Source organism: Staurois parvus, unplaced genomic scaffold (genome assembly GCF_062004578.1).
Source record: "Staurois parvus isolate SC_StPar_1 unplaced genomic scaffold, SC_StPar_1.0 ptg000438l, whole genome shotgun sequence".
Taxonomy (NCBI): Eukaryota; Metazoa; Chordata; class Amphibia; order Anura; family Ranidae; genus Staurois; species Staurois parvus.
In genome coordinates this window covers 7,270,532-7,290,633 of record NW_028318234.1, presented here as the reverse complement: position 1 = coordinate 7,290,633, position 20,102 = coordinate 7,270,532, and the positions used below count along the sequence as shown (strand labels likewise).

General features: G+C 42.2%; 1 protein-coding gene and 1 pseudogene across 1 annotated transcript in view; both read right to left on the bottom strand.

Moving 5' to 3' along the window:
* Window positions 1-272: 272 nt before the first annotated feature.
* LOC149454121 (uncharacterized) lies at window positions 273-10,526 on the bottom strand (annotated as a pseudogene).
* A 1,973-nt stretch (window positions 10,527-12,499) lies between these two features.
* Window positions 12,500-20,102, bottom strand: part of NUP155 (nucleoporin 155) — an 82,753-nt gene continuing 75,150 nt past the window's right edge. Inside the window, exons 33-35 of the mRNA XM_089687832.1 lie at window positions 19,222-19,358; window positions 17,199-17,305; window positions 12,500-13,255 (exon numbers count right to left, since the gene is read on the bottom strand). Coding sequence (XP_089543958.1) covers window positions 13,114-13,255; window positions 17,199-17,305; window positions 19,222-19,358 — 386 coding nt within the window. The 3' untranslated portion in view covers window positions 12,500-13,113. The remainder of the gene's footprint in view (window positions 13,256-17,198; window positions 17,306-19,221; window positions 19,359-20,102) is intronic.

The following is a 20,102-nucleotide window of genomic DNA, read 5'->3' as shown; positions in this document are numbered from 1 at the left end:
ATGATGGAGGTGAGGGGCAGGGCTGAGCTGTACTGTGAGTGTGAAAAGAATCACACAGTGCAGCTCAGGAGCAAGCCTGCATGAGTACCCCCATAGCAACTGGCTTGCTGGGAGGGTACATGAAGACAGGAGTGCTGGTGGGGGACCCGCGAAGAGGAGGATCCGGGCTGCTCTGTGCAAAACCATTGCACAGAGGAGATACATATAACGTGTTTGTTATTTTTTTAAAAAAGAGAGACTTTAATACTACTTTCGGTTTGCCTTCAGTTAATTCAACAGTCGTAACAAGAAGGAGTGAGGATACAGAATTCATAGTCTACTCCAGTGATTTTTAGGAAGATGGTCTCATCTTCCATTATTCTGTAATTGTGGGAGCAATATAAAGCTGGCTTTCTCAACCTTTTCAATGCAGTGGGTCCCTTGAAAAAATGTTCTGGTCTCAGGGAACCCCTGCTAAAAACGACTACATTACAACTCATGATACTAGAAAATTGAATAATTACTTTTCTGTAATTTTCCTTTCCTGGCGCCTACCTATGGTTGTCTACTCTGTTCACAACCAATCCACAGGACCACATTAAGTAAAGCCAATGACAGAACAGAAATAGGGAGGTGTATGCTGCCATGTATAGACACCAGGAAAGGAAAATTATGGAAAGGTGAGTATTCCGTTTTCTGGTTTCCTGGTACCTACATGGCAGCATACCTATGGTAAATAACTTGCTTTAAGGGAGAGTTGCTGCAAAAAACTGTTTAATCCAAATGACACAATTGAAAATTGTAAAGTCTTTTCCCAAAATCACGGGATGTTACTGAGGCTGGATCCAGGTTATAGTATGACATGAAGGTGATAAACGAGGACTAATTTGCTGCCTGACAGATTATTTCAGGAGAAACCTTTGCTAAAGCCACCCAAGAAGACACAATCCCTTGAATTTGATTGAGCATTAACTGCCTTTGGTACTGGAAGGCCACTAGCTCGACAATCCTTGTGTAATAGACATAATACGATCCAGCCAGCTATAGCTCTTTTGGATGCTGCTAGACCCTTTCTCACATTGTCGAGGATGATAAATGGGCATTGATCCTTTTGGAGAGGTTAAATTGCTGCAATGTACTGCTTTTAAAGTTTTTACTACTGTACGTCCAACTTAGGAAGTTTTGATGAATTTTTTTCTTCTGAAAAGGCTGTCAAAACCCATTCTTGATTGAGATGATATATGGATGGGACTTTGGATATAAATTGCTGGATCGGTTGAAGTACCACCCTATCTGGAAGGAATGTAATATAAGGATCATAAGCTTCTAAGGCTTGAAACTACGATACTCTACAACCTGAGGTAATCCTACTAGGGTTTAAGTGTAATTTCTTCTAGCGAACACCTTTTAGTTGGGGCAAATGGAGACGCTGTGAGAAAATCCAGTATCAAAGATAGTTTTCACTTTGGGTATAGGGTTTTCCTTGGAGGCCTCAATCTTATTACTGCCTTTTGGAAACGCTCTATCAGATGATTCAATGCCCATCTGTTATCTTTTAGGGCCAACAAAGCTGAGACTTGCACTTTAAGTGTATTACCTAATTCCAAGTCCAGGCCCAACTAGAGAAACAGGAGAATGTCATGAACCCCAGGTTTTAATGGGTCAAAGGGGGTAATTTCCACAAAGTGTGGAAATTTCTGCCAGATTTTATAGTAGGTATTATTAATGGATGTCTTCCTGGCTTGTAGCAAAGCCTGAACTACTTTGTGGGAGCAGTCCATTTTGTTCAACTGTCACCGCTCAACTTCCATACCCTCAAATCCAGAACGTCTGGATGAGGATGGACATAGCTCCCCTGGGTTAGCAGATTCTGCAGCTTTGGGAGAACTAGAGGTTTGCAGAGAGATAGATGGGTCAAGAGCGTGAACCATGGCTTCTTCGGCCAGTAGGAAATTATCGCTAGAATGGTCACCTTTTCTACCACCAGGCATTGAAGGAATCTCAAGATCAAAGACACTTAGGGGGAAGGCATAACCCCTCTTGAAAATCCATGGTTGGGCTAGAGCATTCACTCCCACAGACTCCTGGGAAGTACAGTATATTTTGTGAAAAAATTGAGGTGTCTTGGCATTCAGTGAGGACACAAAAAAGATCTACCTCAGGATGACCCCATTTCTGACAGATCCACTGGAATACCTCTTGATTTATAGACCACTCATTGTTGTTGGCAAAGTCTCTGGAGAGAAGGTCCGATAACTGATTCTGGAAAGCTGAGATATAGGAGTTCCTGAGATTGAATAGGTTCTTCTCTTCCCAAGATAAGATTGGGGCTACTTCTTTCGACAAAGATCTTCTGTGCATCCTTACCTGGTTCTGAACATAGGCCACTGCAGCCTTGTTGACCAACTGCAGTAAGAGTGCCTTCCCTCTGAGATAAGGGGCCAAGTGGGAAATGGCCATTCAGGCAGCTCTCTGTTCCAAGATGTTGGAAACCATATTCGATGTGTTGAATTGCCACCTCTCTTAAATCATTCTGTGATTGCAGTGGCTGTCCTAACACAACTGACTTGCGTCTGATGTAAGAATAATCTATGAGGTGGGGCCAAGGTGGCAGTAGTTTAGAAGGTTTTGTGATCTTGTCCACCACCACAGACCGGAAATAATTTCCAGAGTTATTATAATCTTCTGTGACCAAGACGTTTTCCTCCATTGGGATAGAAACCCACAGTGGAATGTCTGAAGATGACAGCGAGCCCACTTCACCATTGGAATGCAAGAGGAAAAGGATCCTAGGAGACTGAGGCTTTCCGATACTTACATGTACCCGCTTGCCAATGCTCTTTTCACTCTCTCTATGATCACTGGTATCTTCTCTGGTGGAAGTGATACCATCTGTTCCTGGGTGTCAAATAGGGTTCCCAGATATACCATCCTTTGCTTTGGGATGATCTGGCTCTTGGTGTTGTTGATCAGCCATCCAAAACAGGTTAAAAACTGATTAGGTATTCATGACTTCCTGGAGATGGATCCTCAGTGTCTCTCTGAGTGCCTTTAGTAGAGCCCAGCTTCTTCAGAATGGCATGTGGGTATGGCTTCTGAAGGAAAGGGGATAAGTGCATCCAGAAAGTTGCCAATTGAAACCCTTCTGGCTTTGCAGCAATTAACCACTTGTCCTCCTGAAGATTTACCCCCCTTAATGACCAGGCCTCTTTTTGCTACTCGGTGCTGCACTAATTCAACTGATAATTGCGCGGTCATGCAATGCTGTACCCAAACGAAGTTTACGTCCTTTTATTCACACAAATAGAGCTTTGTTTTGGTGGTATTTGATCACCTGTGCGCTTTTTATTTTTCGCGCTATGAACAAAAAAAAAGACCAAAAAGTTTGAAGAAAAACAATATTTTTTACTTTCGGCTATAAAAAATATATAGTAAACTTAAAGTTAGTTATAAATTTAGACCAAAATGTATTCTGCTACATGTTTTTGTTAAAAAAAATCTCAATAAGTGTATATTGATTGCTTTGTGTGAAAGATATAGCGTCTACAAACTATGGTATAGATACTGCAATTTACGCCATTTTTTTGCTATACAGTGCTGCACTAGTTTAACTGACAATTGCGTAGTCATGCAATATGGTACATAAATAAACTTTGCGTCCTTTTTTTCCACACAAATAGAGCTTTCCTTTGGTGGTATTTGATCATCTGTGCACTTTTTATTTTTGGCGCTCTAAACAAACACATTTTTGAAGAAAAAAACATTTTGGGGAAAAAAACAATATTTTCTCATTTCGGTCATAAAAAATATCCAAAAAAAAAAAATTTCTTCATAAATTAAGGCCAAAATTTATTCTGCTACATGTTTTTGGTTAAAAAATCCCAGTAAGTTTATATTGATTGCTTTGTGTGAAAGTTATAGCGTCTACAAACTATGGTATAGATAATTAAATTTACACAGCTTTTACTTTCTGACTGCCCATCACATTTCTTGAGGTGCTAAAATACGAGGATAATACAAACACCCCCAAAAGGGTCACTTTTACAGAAAGTAGACACCCTAAGCTATCTGCTGAATGGCATATTGAGTCCATGGAAGATTTATTTTTTCCCCACAAGTTTCTGGAAAATGAAAAAAAAAACATTTTTTTTTTTTTTACACAAAGTTGTCATTTAAATGATTTATTTCTCGCACAAGCCATGGGTATATGTGGAATTACACCCCAAAATACATTCTTCTACTTCTACCGAGTATGGGGATACCACATGTGTGAGACTTGTGGCCGTTTATATACAACGGCCGGTCGGGAAGTGGTTAAAGCAGACACCCTAGTGAATAAAATGGTGGGTACTACAATTTTTTATGGCACATAGTACTCGCGCAGTGATTTTTCAAAAGCAAATTTAAAAAAAAATACACTTTTTTTTACTTTTAATGCTCAAAAACACAATATATTGGCCAATTATTTGGTGAAATATAAATGATGATGGTATGCCGAGTAAATAGATACCAAACATGACATGCTTTAAAACTGCGCATGCCCCGTGCAATGGCGACAAACTGCATACATTTTTAATATCCATAGGCAACGCTTTAAAACCCTTTAAAAGCTACCATTTTAGATTTACAGAGGAGGTCTAGTGTTAGAATTACTGCCCTTGATCTGATGTTCACGGCGATACCTGACATGTATGGCGCAACCGGTTTACATACCGGTACAGGGTCAACGCTTGTGCACACAGGTGTGCGCGCATGGGAGGGGCAATTTTTTTTTTAAGTTATTTTGATTCTTTTTTATTATTTTTACATTGTACCTTTCATTTTTTTTATTTTGATTACATTTAATGCTATCACAGGGAATGCAAATAACCCCTATAACTTCAATGGGCTGTAAGGGATCGCCTGGCGGTACCACTAGCACTCCACTGATTAGGCATCCCCAGAGCACGGAATCTAAGCCCCAGAGTACTTGTTCACCAGAGCCCCTGATGGTGGGGATGGACTTGGAGTACCCTGAGACCAGGTCGTGGCTCCTGAGTATACCTGTCAGTGGTAGGGGTATTCGCCAGGGGCTCCCACGGGGAAGAGCCTGATGTGAGGAGGTCGGGAGACCGCGGTGGGATGGATGGATGGACGGATGAGCAGATGCAAGGTCAGACAAGCCGGGTCGGTAACAGTGGGGTCGGTGCGGTACAAAGCAGCGGGCAGAGAATAGTCGGGTCACACGCCAGGTCAGCAAGAGGAGGTCAGATCTAATAAAGGGCATCCAGGAGAGAGGTCAGGCAAGCCAGGGGTCAGGGTAGGAGAATACAGCAAGGTCAGGTCCAATCCGGGTCAGTAACTTACAGAGAACAGGATCACAGATACAGGTATGCAGAAGAGACCAGAAGGCACTGAATGACAGCTCAGGGCCGTTTAAATATCGCGCCCTGCGCTGTTATTGGCGCGACCGCGGTTCCTACTGTGCATGCGCGAACCTGAATGCCGTGGTCAGCCAGGACCTGGTGCCCGCGTCCCTGCACAGAGTGGTGCACTGCGCCTGCGCCGGGACAAGCGCCGCGGGGATCCCTGACATGGGCATTGTCATATATTCTTTTTTGAGAAATCTGGGGTCTATCAGACTCTGGATATCTCCTCTGCCCTTACATTATCTCATCAAACTAAGGTCGGTGTGATCAGATGCTTTCCCAATTTACAAATGGCGCTGTTTATATCCTGCGAAACTGAAGTGATGAAATGCTTGTAGCTTCCGAATTCTTAGACTATAGAGACGATGGGCACCACTCTGGTCTCCAATCAGCTCTATAGTCATATGGTCAGCTGGCAGAAACACCGGCTGCCTTCTCAGGTTCCCCCGATGGCACAGGACTGCCCGAGAAGGCCGTGGAAGGCAGCGGGGGAGGGGGGGCATCATCTCCCACTGCTTGCAAAAGCAATCCTGCAGCTAATTAGCCACTAGGATTGCTTTTACATGAAAGCCGATCGCGGCTGAAAAAAAACGATACCAGGATGATGCCTGCAGCTGTAGGCATCATCCTGGTATAACCATTCACAGTCCAGTGATGTACCAGTACGTCGCTGGTCCTTGTTGGGTATATATGCTATGTTCTTTTTTTTTTTGTATGCAGCCTGTGGGCTGAATGAAAAAAAGGAGAAGAAATCTCTGCCAGAAAAAGTGTGTGGTATGCCCACCATTAGAATATACCGCCCTGCATCCACCCACTTCTAATGGTGGCACACATTAGGTCACACTTTGCCACAAGTGCCAGTTCCAAGATTGTACAAATGTCTAAATAGTGGCATGCTTGAATAAAAATTGTCCACGTATAAGTGGTACCCCATATGTAGAAATGATGACACCAAGTCCCAAACTATCTTGCCACTGCTCCCCATGTAGTCTGGGCATCCGGGGGGCTCCACGTGACTTTCTTTTTCCTCGTAAATCCAAAACTTATAAGTATAGCCTGTTGTCCTCTCACAGGTCTTCCACATCTTGACCCCATATCTGGCACGCTTGCAGGGGAGAAATTGTTTGAATGCAAGGTGGCCAGAAAAATTAATTAGGGACTCATCAACGCAGATTTTTTGCTGGGGAGTATAGACATCTGCAATTTTTGGTTAAGGTGATTTGCGAGGGGCTGAATTTTGTGGAGCCGGTCAAATTCAGGGTCACCCCAATGATGACAGAGTGTATTGTTGCTGAAATGCATAAAACACCTTATACTCTTTCTATGTCTGGCCATGGCAGCAGAGAACATATATATATCATATACCATATATATATGATATATATGGTATATGATGAATCGGGTCTGTGGACCAATACAACCGCAATTCATTTCTTTTAGTAATGCCCATGTTGAGGGTTAGGCCCAAAAAAAATGTAAATTCGGAAACCGTAATGAGTTTCCATGCGACTGGTCTGGCAAGGTTTGAATTTGGGTTGGCAGCGATAAATTGTTGTGCATATAAATTGCTTTGATCCACAATCAAATTTCGGCCAAAATGTATTCTGCGACATGTCTTTGCTAAAAAAAAATCCCAATACGTATAAATTAATTGGTATACGTGAAAGTTATAGCGTTTACAGATGGCGGTATAGATACTGGATTTTTTTTTTTTTTTTTACACTAATAATGGTGGCAATCAGCGACTTATGGCGGGACTGCGGCAGACATTCTGACACTGGGGGGGGGGGGGAGTGACTTGGGGTCACTGACATTTCCAGTGACACCAATACAGTGATCAGTGCAAAAAAAACAAAAACAAAAACAAAACACTGACACTGTACTAATGGCACTGGGGAGGAAGGGGTTAACTTTTTTTAGGCAATCAAAGGGTTAACTGTGTGAGGGGAGTGTTTTACTAGTGGTCGGGGGGGTGTACTTCACAGGAACACACTGATCCTGAGAGAGCTAAACTCGCTCTCAGGAACAGTGTGCTGGAAACTGACGGAGCAGACTGCATTGAAAACAATGCAGCTGTGCTCTGTGTCACTGTTTGCCGGCAATCACTGGGACCCAGTGATTGACACTCGCGGCCGCGATCAGCGGCACGGGTAGAGCGGTCGCGCACCTCACAAGCGCCCCCTACCTGTTTTGCAAAATTATGTTTTAAAACGTGATTATGCGCAGCGGTGCCACCCTGTCGCGGTTTTTTTTACAGTGGCTGGTGGGCAAGTGGTTAAAGAAACTTAGAGAGAGATGTAAAAAAAAATTTCATTCTCGCAGGACACTAGCAAAAAAAATAAATGGATGATTGAGTGGGAGGGGGTTTAATTAGGCTGTCCCTACAGCTTTTGTTTGTCCGTTTTAACCTCCAGAAGCAAGAACATAGTTCCTGTGTACTTGAATACTTCATCCTGCGTCCCTTAAAGTACAATTAAGGAAAATGAAGGATTCTCCATCCCATATTATGGCCATTTGGCAGCCTACCCACGAGTAGACTCAGGGACATGCAAAACATTGCCATGACTCTGGATCTGCAGGAAACTGCTATATGTGTCTGGCCAGCATTGTCTGAGGATAAACTACCAAGTCCTATTGTTCACATTAACACATTCAGGTGTGTCACGCCAGAAACATGATGGGCCTTACCAGCAAGATCATCTACATATATATATATATATATATATATATATCAAACTGGGAAAACCTGTGTTTGGTGGCTGACTGGAGACTTCCAAGGTTGAATATCCAGCCTAAATTTGCCAGCAGCAGTTGATAGAAGCATCAAAGAAAGAACTTAGCATGGCTGAGAAGAAACAAATTCAACCTCCTTGAGGAGATTAACCACTTCAAGTCCGGACACTTTCACCCCCTTCCTGTCCAGGCCAATTTTCAGCTTTGAGTGCTATCACACTTTGAATGACAATTGCGCGGTCATGCAACACTGTACCCATATGAATTTTTTTAGCTTTTTTTGAGACAGATAAAACTTTATTTTGGTGGTATTTATTCACCACTGGGATTTTAATTTTTTTTACTATGTAAATGAAAAAGTCCAAAAATTTTGAAAAAAATTTTTTCTTCAAAAAACTTTTGAAAAATGTTTTTCTTATAAAATTTAGCAAATAAATATTTCATCATAAATCTTGGCCAAAATGTATTCCATTATCTTTTTAGTAAAAAAAACAAAACAAAAACTCAAATTAGTTTATAACCAATAATTATAATTTTTAAACTTTTTTTAACATTTTTAGATTGTTTTTTTTTTTTACATACTGTCACCCTAGCAGTAGTGTCACCATGGTGACACTGTACTACTTGTGGGGGGTGATGAAGATAACCCCCCAAAAAACCCAATACTTGTAAATTACTTGGTTTACGTGAAAGTCATAGCATTTAAAAAATGGCGGTATAGATACTGGAATTTTTTTTTTACTAATAATGGTGGCGATCAGCGACTTATAGCAGGACTGTGGGACTATGGGGGGCATTCTGACACTGGGGGGGAACTGACTTGGGGTCATTGACATCTCCAGTGACTCCAATATAGTGATCAGTGCTAAACCCCCCCCCCCCAAAAAAAAGCACTGACCCTGTACTAATGGCACTGGGCAGGAAGGGGTTAACATGAGGGGGCGATCATGTGCTGGTTGTGTTTGTTCTGGGGGGCAGTTTGTTCTGTGCACAGCCATCCAAAACAGTGTGCCTGAGCCGACAGGGAGGACTGTTAGTAAACAAAGCAGCCCTCCTCCCCGTCGAAGATCCTCGGTATTCACCGGCTGGGACCCGGTGATTGACAATGGTGGCCTGGGTAGGGTGCACACCCCCTACCTGAAAATGCAAAATCATTATTTTTTACACACACACATATATATATATATATATATATATATATATATATACACACATACATACACACATACACACGATTCTGTACACCCTTGCCACCCTATAGCAGTATATCTGCAAAGGGCGGCGGGGACATGATTAATGGAAGTTTTTAAAAATAACAAACCTATTTACCTGCTCTGTGCAATTGTTTTGCACAGAGCTGCCCTGATCTTCCTCTTCTGGGGTTCCCCTCTGGCGCTCCTTCTTTTCTCCATGTGCCACCATAGAGCGCCGCTTCCTATGATTGCACACGTGCGGGCTCAATCTGCCTCACCTTCTACTTCCTCGTCACAGGATCTGATTGACCACAGCAGGAGTCCTGTGAGAAAAGAAAGCAATGCTGCTGCTCTGAGGCTGGCCATACACTGTACAATTTTCTGTCCAATTTCCTTTAGAATTACCTTCAACTCTATAGTGCAAGGGCCTGTCTAATTGGATACAATTGAAAGTGTTTTTTAGGTTTGACCTCATATATGGTGTTTGGTAAATCTAAAGAAAAATTCTCAAGAAAATTGTACAATGTACCTTAGGGACAGCGCTGGATCAAGATTGGGCTCATGAAGGTATTCAGGGGGAGCCAGTGATGGGAAAATGAACATTAAAGGTTTTTAAATTGTTGCAGAGAATTCATTAAGGTATTAAAACACCCCCCCCCCCCAAAAAAAAAAAACAAAAAACCCCAAACCCCCCCCCCCCCAAAAAAAAAAAAAACAAACAAAAAACTTTAGCCTTTACAACCACTTTAAGGACAGTTGAGAATAAAAATATAAATACATATTCTGATCTTGAACAATAGTTATAACTCTTAGAACATGTTTCTTGCTCCAATAACTGCAAAACATACAGACAAAATACATATTTAGCATGTTTTACTGAATAAAAGATTTGTATTTCTCTCCATTCATGTCTGAGATTTACAAAGATCTGCCACATAGCACACTCCAGTCTGGCAAGGCACCGGATTTTTCTCTGCTACGGTCAAGTAACCTTCGAGGTCTTCTCCATTCCCTGGCCAGTGACTTGACAGTAAAAGGAGAAGCAAAAGACTTTTGAGCTCATCTCTCTGTTTTCTTCGGACAGCATGTTCCTTGTTAGTACATGAGCTCTGGAGCAGAACTGTGTGGCTCCTTGTGTTGTTTCTACATCTCCCAACCTGAACTCCACTGTACAGGGGACTGCAAAATACTTCGGTCCTTTTCTCACTGCCATGCTGGGCTGCTGCATGGGTGTTCCCTTGGTTTTCATGCAGTTAACACATGGTTTTCCATAGATGTTTCATTAGATTGCAAGTTTTTTGGTGTGCTTTCTTAAAGTGCACCATAGATGCAGCATGCAGGACTTTTGGAACTGACTGCACTAGTGTGAACTAGGGCCATTGGAATACATGGAAAACACTGTGCATGCATTTTTGATGCAGAAAAAAAAATGCACTGGACTGCATTTAATGAGAATTAGCCCTTATACCAGGTAAAATGTAGGTACTTACACTTAAATACATGTATGATGTATTAACCACTTCCATACCGGGCACTTCTACCCCCTTCCTGCCCAGGCCAATTTTCAGCTTTCAGCGGTCTAACATTTTAAATGACAATTGCGCGGTCATACAACATTGTACCCAGACTAAAATTTTATCATTTTCTTCACACAACTAGAGCTTTCTTTTGGTGGTATTTTATCACCACTGAGGTTTTTATTTTTTGCTAAATTAACAAAAAAATAGCAAAACTTTTGAAAAAAAACCCAAAAAAATAAAAACACCTTTTTTTTGTTTCCTTTATAAAAGTTTGCAAAAAAAATAATTGTTCTTCATAAATTTAGGCCAAGATGTATTCTGCTACATGTCTTTGGTGAAAATAACCCAAATTAGCATTTATTATTTAGTTTGTAGGAAAGTTATAGAGTTCACCAACTATGGTATAGATCTGAATATTGATCAATCCTGAAGTACTGACAGCCAATCTAATTTCTTGTAGGGCCCAAAAATGCCAGAACAGTACAGATATCCCCCAAATGACCCCTTTTTGCAAACTAGACAGTCCGACGTACTTCATAAGAGGCATGGCGAGTTTTTTTGAAGTTGTAATTTTTTTGCCATAATTTTTTGGAAAATGAAGAAAAAAATTATTTTCACTTTTGTTTTTTTTACATACTGTCACCAGTGCAGTATAGCATCATCATATATCTGGCAGTGATCAATTATACGTAGCAGTGATCAATTATTTCTTTGCTAGAAGCAAGTATTTAACTGAATGAAATCGATTCATTCAGGTTTTTTTTGTGATTAGCTGTGATTGGCCATGGCTAATCACATGACACAGATGGGCTGTGATTGGCCCAGCCTGTGAATGTGATCACTGTGACCATTCACAGCTAGACACACTCTTATACAATGGATGGCATGAAAGAAAGCCATCCATTGTATACAACTGTCATGTGACCTGCTGTGATTGGTCACAGCAGGTCACATGGTACTGGCAATGGGCCGGTACACAGATCTGTCATCGGCCGTGTCCGAGGTACATGGCCGGTGACAGGTCTCAACACAGCGTGGCCCTGTGCAAAGCACGATCCGGGAAGGACGCCATGTGGCGCTTTACCGGAGGGACGACGTGTTTGCCCGGTCGTCATTTGACCATAACCATAGGCCAGGCGGCAAGTGGTTAAAATGGCGCTCCACCCAAAAGGGGATGTTCCGCTTTAAGGACTGCTCCCCCGCTCCCCATTAAGAATTGGCACCTTTGGGGGGTGGGAGCAGATACTCGAATTTGACAGGTACCCACTCCCATTTCCGTGACAGGTCCCAGAAGACTACAGGACCATTCATGAAGTGCAGCACTACTCACGCATGCACAGTCGGGTGCCCACACTGAAGATGCCAGCCTTCTGGAATCCAGGACGGCCGGTGAAACAGGCTGCGGGGGACACACCATGGGACCGAGGGACAGGTAAGTGGCTGTTTTTGAAAAGTCAGCAGCTACAGTTTTTTGTAGCTGCTGACTTATTGTTTGACAGGTAAGTGGAACTCCACTTCAATGAACATAGGGCTGCAATAATGTCTTTAATATCTGCCTGGAGTTAACCTTAAAATAGACAGAAGTAAGCAAGACAATAGTAAAGGAGAAAAAACAGAACAGGAAAGAGAAGTAATACCAGAAAAAGAAAGACAAAAGGAGAAAATGTACATGAAATAGGTATATTTTCTTAACACTTGAAGAAAAGTGAATCCAGCAATTATAATCAAGTTTAGTAAAATTATTTATAGAATTTTAAAAATCATGAGCAGGATTCCAAATGAACAGAGCCATGCTTTGATCCGAGACAGTTTATGAAGATTTTATATGTGCACAATTCGGAAAAATGACAATGTATCTCTTGACCAGTGTCTGAGGCACAGCTGGTGCTTTGGTTTGCACAAAATGATGAAAACAGTATTGATGTATTGAAAAAAAAAAAAAAATATGTTGGCAGTGCTCCTGTGCAATGTACAACTGTTGGTAAATAGCACCATGGCCAAACATGCAGATTTTTCTCCATCACTGCTTCATATCTGCAACTTTGAAAAAGCATTTATTCCAAGGACATACAAACCCCAATCTGTACTGTATTACACCAGCTGGGGTTTGCATGGAGATTGGGATTTTATAAACATTACAGGCACACACAATTCTGTCCAAAGGAGGAGTCCAAAGTCTGGAGACAGCTGCAATTTAGTCATTTTCAAGTGCTTAATGGTTTCCCATCGACTTCTATTCAGTTCGCAGTTGCTGGCTGAGAGATCTAATTAAAACCTTGCTCAAGAACCTAATCTTTCCAGTTTAGCTTGTAATGATTTGAAGTTCCCAATTCGTGTCTGTACTACAGGAGTCGGGTCCATGGACTGGAGCTCAACTAGATAGCAAGCAATGGCATCCAGGCAAATGGTGTTAAACCTCCGCCTAAAGAAGAGACAAAAAACAAAGCTTTATGGAGCAAACCAATGCAGTGATAAAAATAGTGGTTAAGGAAGATACACACACACGGCAGATGCTCCGCACTGACGCTCTCTTGACCCGAGTTGGCAAGCATTCCACAACTCGACTCAGTCACTTGAAGTGACGCGACACGCAGAAGGACTGGAAGTGACGCGACGCGCAGAAGGACTGGAAGTGACGCGACGCGCAGAAGGACTGGAAGTGACGCGACACGCAGAAGGACTGGAAGTGACGCGACACGCAGAAGGACTGGAAGTGACGCGACACGCAGAAGGACTGGAAGTGACGCGACACGCAGAAGGACTGGAAGTGACGCGACACGCAGAAGGACTGGAAGTGACGACAAACGGCTCAGCCGCAATGCGTTTCGTAAATCACGTCATCAGAAGTCAAGAGAGCGGTGGTGCGGAGCATCTGCTTCTGCCCTTTGGGCACAGCAATATGCGAGTTAAATATTTACTTTATATTATCAAATGGATTTCAATAAAAACTTGCTACACTATGGAAAACCTCTTTCTTTTGAGTGTTTGCATTATGACATCCCAACTGAGAAAGCCTACTGTGTGGAAGCCTGTGAAGATTTGGGTTAAGTCGGCTATTCTGATATAGCAGACTACATTTCGCCTTTAACATCTTATATCTGGTGACTTGTTACTCTCACTGCATGTGGTGGGGAATTGCACAAGTGGATTATCTGCTTAATTGTTTTTTGGACACCGGGTGTGGAAGGTTAAATCTCCATGTAGTTATTATATGGACTCTTTTTGGACACTTAATAACTGATTATTTTAGAAGGACACTGTACAATTTGATTATTCACAGTGGTATTATTTTAGGTGTTGAATTATATGCAGATATTAATCACTTTAGGATTAATATGAGTAGCGCATTTTTCTTTTATTTTTGACCATAGTGTTTTTTTCCACTTTTAAAGGCAGCTTCTCCTTGTTTATGGGACTGATTTGGAGGTGGCACCCCCACTTTTTTGTTTGACAGGTTTAGGAGGGTGTCTATGGGAATGTTTGACCATTCTTCCAGAAGAGCATTTGTGAGGTCAGGCACTGATGTCAGACGAGAAGGCCTGGCTTGCAGTCTCCTCTCTAATTCATCCTAAAGGTCTTCTATCAGGTTGAGATGCAGGCCAGTCAAGTTCCTCCACCCCAAACTCACTCATCCATGTCTTTAAGGACCTTGCTTTGTGCAATGGTGCGCAGTCATGTTGGAACAGGAGGGACCATCTCCAATCTGTTCCCACAAAGTTGGGATCATGAAATTGTCCAAAATGTCTTATTATGCTGACACCTTAAGAGTTCCCTTCACTGGAACTAGGGGGCTAAGCCCAACCCCTGAAAAACAACCCCACACCATAATCTCCCCTCCACCAAACTTTACACTGGGCACAATGCAGTCAGGCAAGTACTGTTCTCGTGGCAAACACCAAACCCATACAAAGTCCATCGGATTGCCAGACATAGAAGCGTTGTCACGCCAGAGACCACGTTTCCACTACTCTAGAGTCCAGTGGCGGCGTGCTTTACACCACTGCATATGATGCTTTGCATTGCACTTGGTGATGTAAGACTTGGATGCAGCTGCTCGGCCATAGAAACCCATTCCATGAAGCTCTCTACACACTATTGTTGTGCTAATCTGAAGGCCACACGAAGTTTGGAGGTCTTTAGCTATTGATTCTGCAGACAGTTTGAAACTTCTGTGCACTTCAGCATGTACTGTGTTGCTCTTGTTCCCAGTTGCTTTCACTTTGTTATAATACCACTAACAGTTGGCCGTGGAATATTTAGTAGGAAGGACACTTCACAGATGCTCAGGTGGCAACCTATCACGGTACCACGCTTGAATTCACTGAGCTCCCGACAGCAACCCATTCTTTCAAAAATGTTTGTAGAAGCAGTCTGCATGCCTAGGTGCTTGATTGTATACACCTGTTGCCATGGAGGTGATTGGAACACCTGGATTCAATGATTTGGAGGGCTGGCCCAATACTTTCAGCAATATAGTGTGTGTATAAGAGATATATATTTTAATACTGTAATTGTATCTGACAGTTGCAGTAATAAACAAAAGAACACTGATGTCTTTAAGCTACATCTGCAAGCTAAATGCTTGTTTTGTCATTAAGGTATATGTGAAGTGTGAGATAAGATAGATATCTCTAACACACACACACACCTTAATGACAAAACAAGCATTTAGCTTGCAGATGTAGCTTGAAGACATGTGTTCTTTTGTTTATTACTGCAACTGTCAGATACAATTACAGTATTAAAAAAAAACAAAAAGCAGGGTATAAACAAATAATGGTCTACGGCCTTTAAAAATAAATATAAATATTATTTAGGCATGCAAACAAGTCAGAGTTATTGTCAAGCTAACTGAAGCACGCAGACACTGCTATGTTTTGAATGGCCATCTAGGCATCAATGACTGTTATGAAAGAGTAAAGTAATCTGATATAAAGCAAAATAAACACATAGCATAACAGCATTTTTTGGAAAGAATCTTGCATATCACAAATTACCGTATTTGCCGGCGTATAAGACGACTTTTTGACCCTTGAAAATCTTCTCAAAAGTCGGGGGTCGTCTTATACGCCGGTACACATGTTAGGGGGGCTGCGGCATTAAGTACAGTGGTTTGCAGGGGCTGATGTCTCTTACCTGGATCCAGTCCCACGACGATCCGGTCCAGGAAGCGCGGCGTCTCCTTCAGTTCGGCCACTGGATGTTCGTGCGGCTGCTCGGCTCCGCCTCCTCACCGGTGATTGGCCGCCAGAACTGTAGCTCAGGAAAGGCACACAGGCGGCCAATCACCGGCGAGGGGGCGGAGCCGAGCGGCCCCGCGAAAATTGAGTGCCGGAGCAGCAGGTAAGTGTTCTGTGTAGAGGTGCTGCTGCAACCACATATGCTGGCTGCAGCAGCACCATACGAGAACAGGGTCAGCAAGTCTCAGTGGGAGGAATAGTGCCCCATCATTGGTGTCACTGATACCAATGATGGGGCACTATTCCTCCCACTGATACCAACGATGGGGCACTATTCCTCCCACTGACACCAACGATGGGGCACTATTCCTCCCCCCCACTGACACCAACGATGGGGCACTATTCCTCCCCCCCACTGACACCAACGATGGGGCACTATTCCCCCCCCCACTGACACCAATGATGGGGCACTATTCCACCCCTCACTGACACCAATGATGGGGCACTATTCCTCCCACTGACACCAATGATGGGACACCATTCCTCCCACTGACACCAATGATGGGGCACTATTCCTCCCACTGACACCAATGATGGGGCACTATTCCTGCCACTGATACCAATGATGGGGCACTATTCCTGCCACTGATACCAATGATGGGGCACTATTCCTCCCACTGACACCAATGATGGAGCACTATTCCTCCACTGATACTAATGATAGGGCACTATTCCTGCCACTAATGCCAATGATGGGGCACTATTCCTGCCACTAATACCAATGATGGGGCACTATTCCTCCCACTGACATCAATGATGGGGCACTATTCCTCCCACTGATACCAATGATGGGGCACTATTCCTCCCACTGACATCAATGATGGGGCACTATTCCTCCCACTGGTGTGCATTGGAAGAGGGGTAGTCTTATACGGCGAGTATAGCCCAAACACTACATTTTAGCAGGAAAAGTAGGGGGGTCGTCTTATACGCCCAGTCGTCTTATACGCCGGCAAATACGGTACATCAGTGTTTTGCCTATTCACCCGCTCTTTTGCAGTATTACATGTATTCCAGATTGGTAAGATCTTCTTAAAAGCCATTTACCAAATAGTGCCATTGCCATAACTACACCATAGTCAACATCCACCCCCAATAAATTTCCCAACAAGGTACTGTCCTCACCTTTCATAGCTTGGCACTTTGCTGGGGTCTTGTACGTATCCAGACAGCAGGATATGAATACAGTCTAAGAGGTGTAAGGGCTTCTTCGTTCTATTCCAGAATGGGTCCTAAACAGAGTATAGACGTATTACAATCCCACACATACAGAGATCTCATTAGCACAGCAAGCAAGGCAATGTTCTGCTCCTGACCTTTATCAATCTTACAAAATTCACTCCTTCCACCTTCTTCTTATTATACAGGCTTTATATAGCGCCAACAGTTTGCTCAGAGTTTTACAATAGAACGGGAGACAATACAGCAACAATACAGTTCAATACAAGAGGGATAGGAAGGCCTGATCCTGGGAGCTTACAATCTAATGAAGGAGGTCCTTTATAGTGCTGTATCTAAACCAGCAAGCAATAACGCATAATGCTAAAACCTACCAAAACTGAAGACATGGCTTGGATAAGCTGGGAAAGTAGTCATATTGAACTAGACTTGTTTTGCAATATTACAAAACTACTACTGCTGGCTCTTTGTGCCAAAACACATCTATCTGATGTGAAAAAAAACATGAAGTGGAACGTTGGTGGATCTAACCAAAAGTGCACATGTAAACTACATCTGACCAAACAAACAAAATAAGTCACACAGTACCAGAGAGTAAACCTGCACATGCTAATAACATTAACATGAATAATATTTTTTAAATATTAATACTTTTTTTTTTTCTTGGTCGATAGCATTTAACCTCCCCCCAACATTTTGCTTTCTTTTACATCACAGTTTTACCTCAAACTTGAGGTCTGGTCAGGGACATCAAAATAATACCCACATCTCCTTTTATCTAATCAACCGTCAATTAAAACACACAACACAAAAACAATGCTCCCCTTATATCTGCAGTCATGTGACGCACTAGGTCTGCAGTTTTCTTCACCCTTCCGGACTGCAGGAGTGGAAAGGTCTTTAAGTGTCCACACTGCTGCCATGTAATAAGAACATTTTCATTACACTAGGCAGGTGACCAGGCAACTTTGACCTGTGTTAGTAAAACCGTACATAGCACAACTACTTTGTACATCCAGGTGGATTATATCTGGTTTTCTTCAGGACAAAATTGGGCTTTCATTTGGTAAATGCTAATGGCTATCTCCTGATTTTTTTTTTATTATCAAAGGAAAACTGGCCCAAAATCGTAAAAAAAAAAAATTTTTTATTTTTTTTAAATTTAGCTGTGGATATCTACTGATTTATTTTTTTATTATTCAAAGGAAAATTGGCCCAAAATAATAAATTTGTTTTTTTTTTAAATTTAGCTGTGTGTTTCTTGTTACTACCATAACCTACTACCAAACAACCCAATTAAAATGTTCCAGCTCTTGACGATTGCAGAGATACCATATATGTGTATCTTATTGGTGCCTGTACTACAGCCCAGAAACAATAGTGTGCATTTTGTTTTTTTTTCAAATCTAAAAAAAAAAAAAAAAAAAAAAAGACACCAAATAAAAAAAAAAAAAAAAAATCCTGACCTCCTGATCACAGGTCAGGATTATTATTATGACTGATCACTGTGATAGCCAATTAGAGGCTATCACAGCGATCATGTGACCCAGAATCGGAAGTCCTGGGTCCTGATTGTTATAACGGGACCCGGGGATCTCAGTGACACCCCAGTCTTTGTGCTGGGAGCACACTGTGCGGCACGCTCCCAGCACAAAGACAGGTGCGCAAATTTGCGGCCCCACGGAAAAAAGCCAAGTTCTGTGAGTCCGCATATTTGTGTGACATCGGCGTCAATGGGTTAAAGACGAATGGCAGCATTGTAAACTCACTGAGGTGTGGCCACAAGACCAGTTAAGCAGCAGGCCGGGAGTGAAGTATTGAATCACCAGTCTTCAGGAAAAGATACTTGTGAGAGTCATGTTGACAACAGTTGATTCAAGAAAATAAAAGGTGCTTAAGTTTCCAATGTTCCCCAGAGATGGGCTTAAGAATGCACCTTCCATATCCCTTCCCATAACAAAACACTTACCCTTGCTTTAAACAGGTGGTCATAAACTTCAAGTAACCTGGGGATGGTCACATCGATTTCTTGCATTGTTTTAGTTACATAGCCCACATCCCAGTGCAATGTGCACACTTGTTGTTCCAGGTATTGGACCAAAAACTCTTCAAAAGAAAACAGAAAAATAAATAGGTTTAAAATTGGCATAAAAACAAAGCACACAAAATTAGAATACTATATCTAAAGGCTTCAAGGTAAAACAACAAACAGCTACTGTAAATACACATACTGTATATTAGAGAGGTTTTACCTTCCAAAGGATTTAGATTTCTGTTCCTACAGACCTGAAATTTACATAGCCCTGCCAGATTTTACAGCCAAGCTGGTGGCTTGATTTTTCAAAACGGAGTTTTATAGAACATTTGCTCAGCTCATTACATGAAAGTAAGGTTAACCACTTGCCTACCGGGCACTTATACCCCCTTCCTGCACAGTCCAATTTTAAGCTTTCAGCGCTGTCGCACGTCGAAGGACAATTGCGCAGTCATGCAACATTGTACCCATATGAAATTTTTATAATTTTTTTCACACAAATAGAGCTTTCTTTTGGTGGTATTTACTAGTTGCTGGTTGTTTTATTTTTTTGCGCTATAAACAAAAAAAAAAAAAGAAAAAAGAAGAAAAAAAACGTGAAAAAAAAAAAAAAAGTTTTTCTTTGTTTCCATTATAAAATTTTGCAAACAGGTAATTTTTCTCCTTCATTGATATGTGTTGATGAGGCTGCACTGATAGGCAGCAATGATGTGCAACAATGATGGGCACTGATAGGGGGCACTACTAGGCTGTGATGGTCACAGGTGTGTGGCACTGCTGGGCACTTGTGGGCAGCCCTGCTAGGCACGGATCAT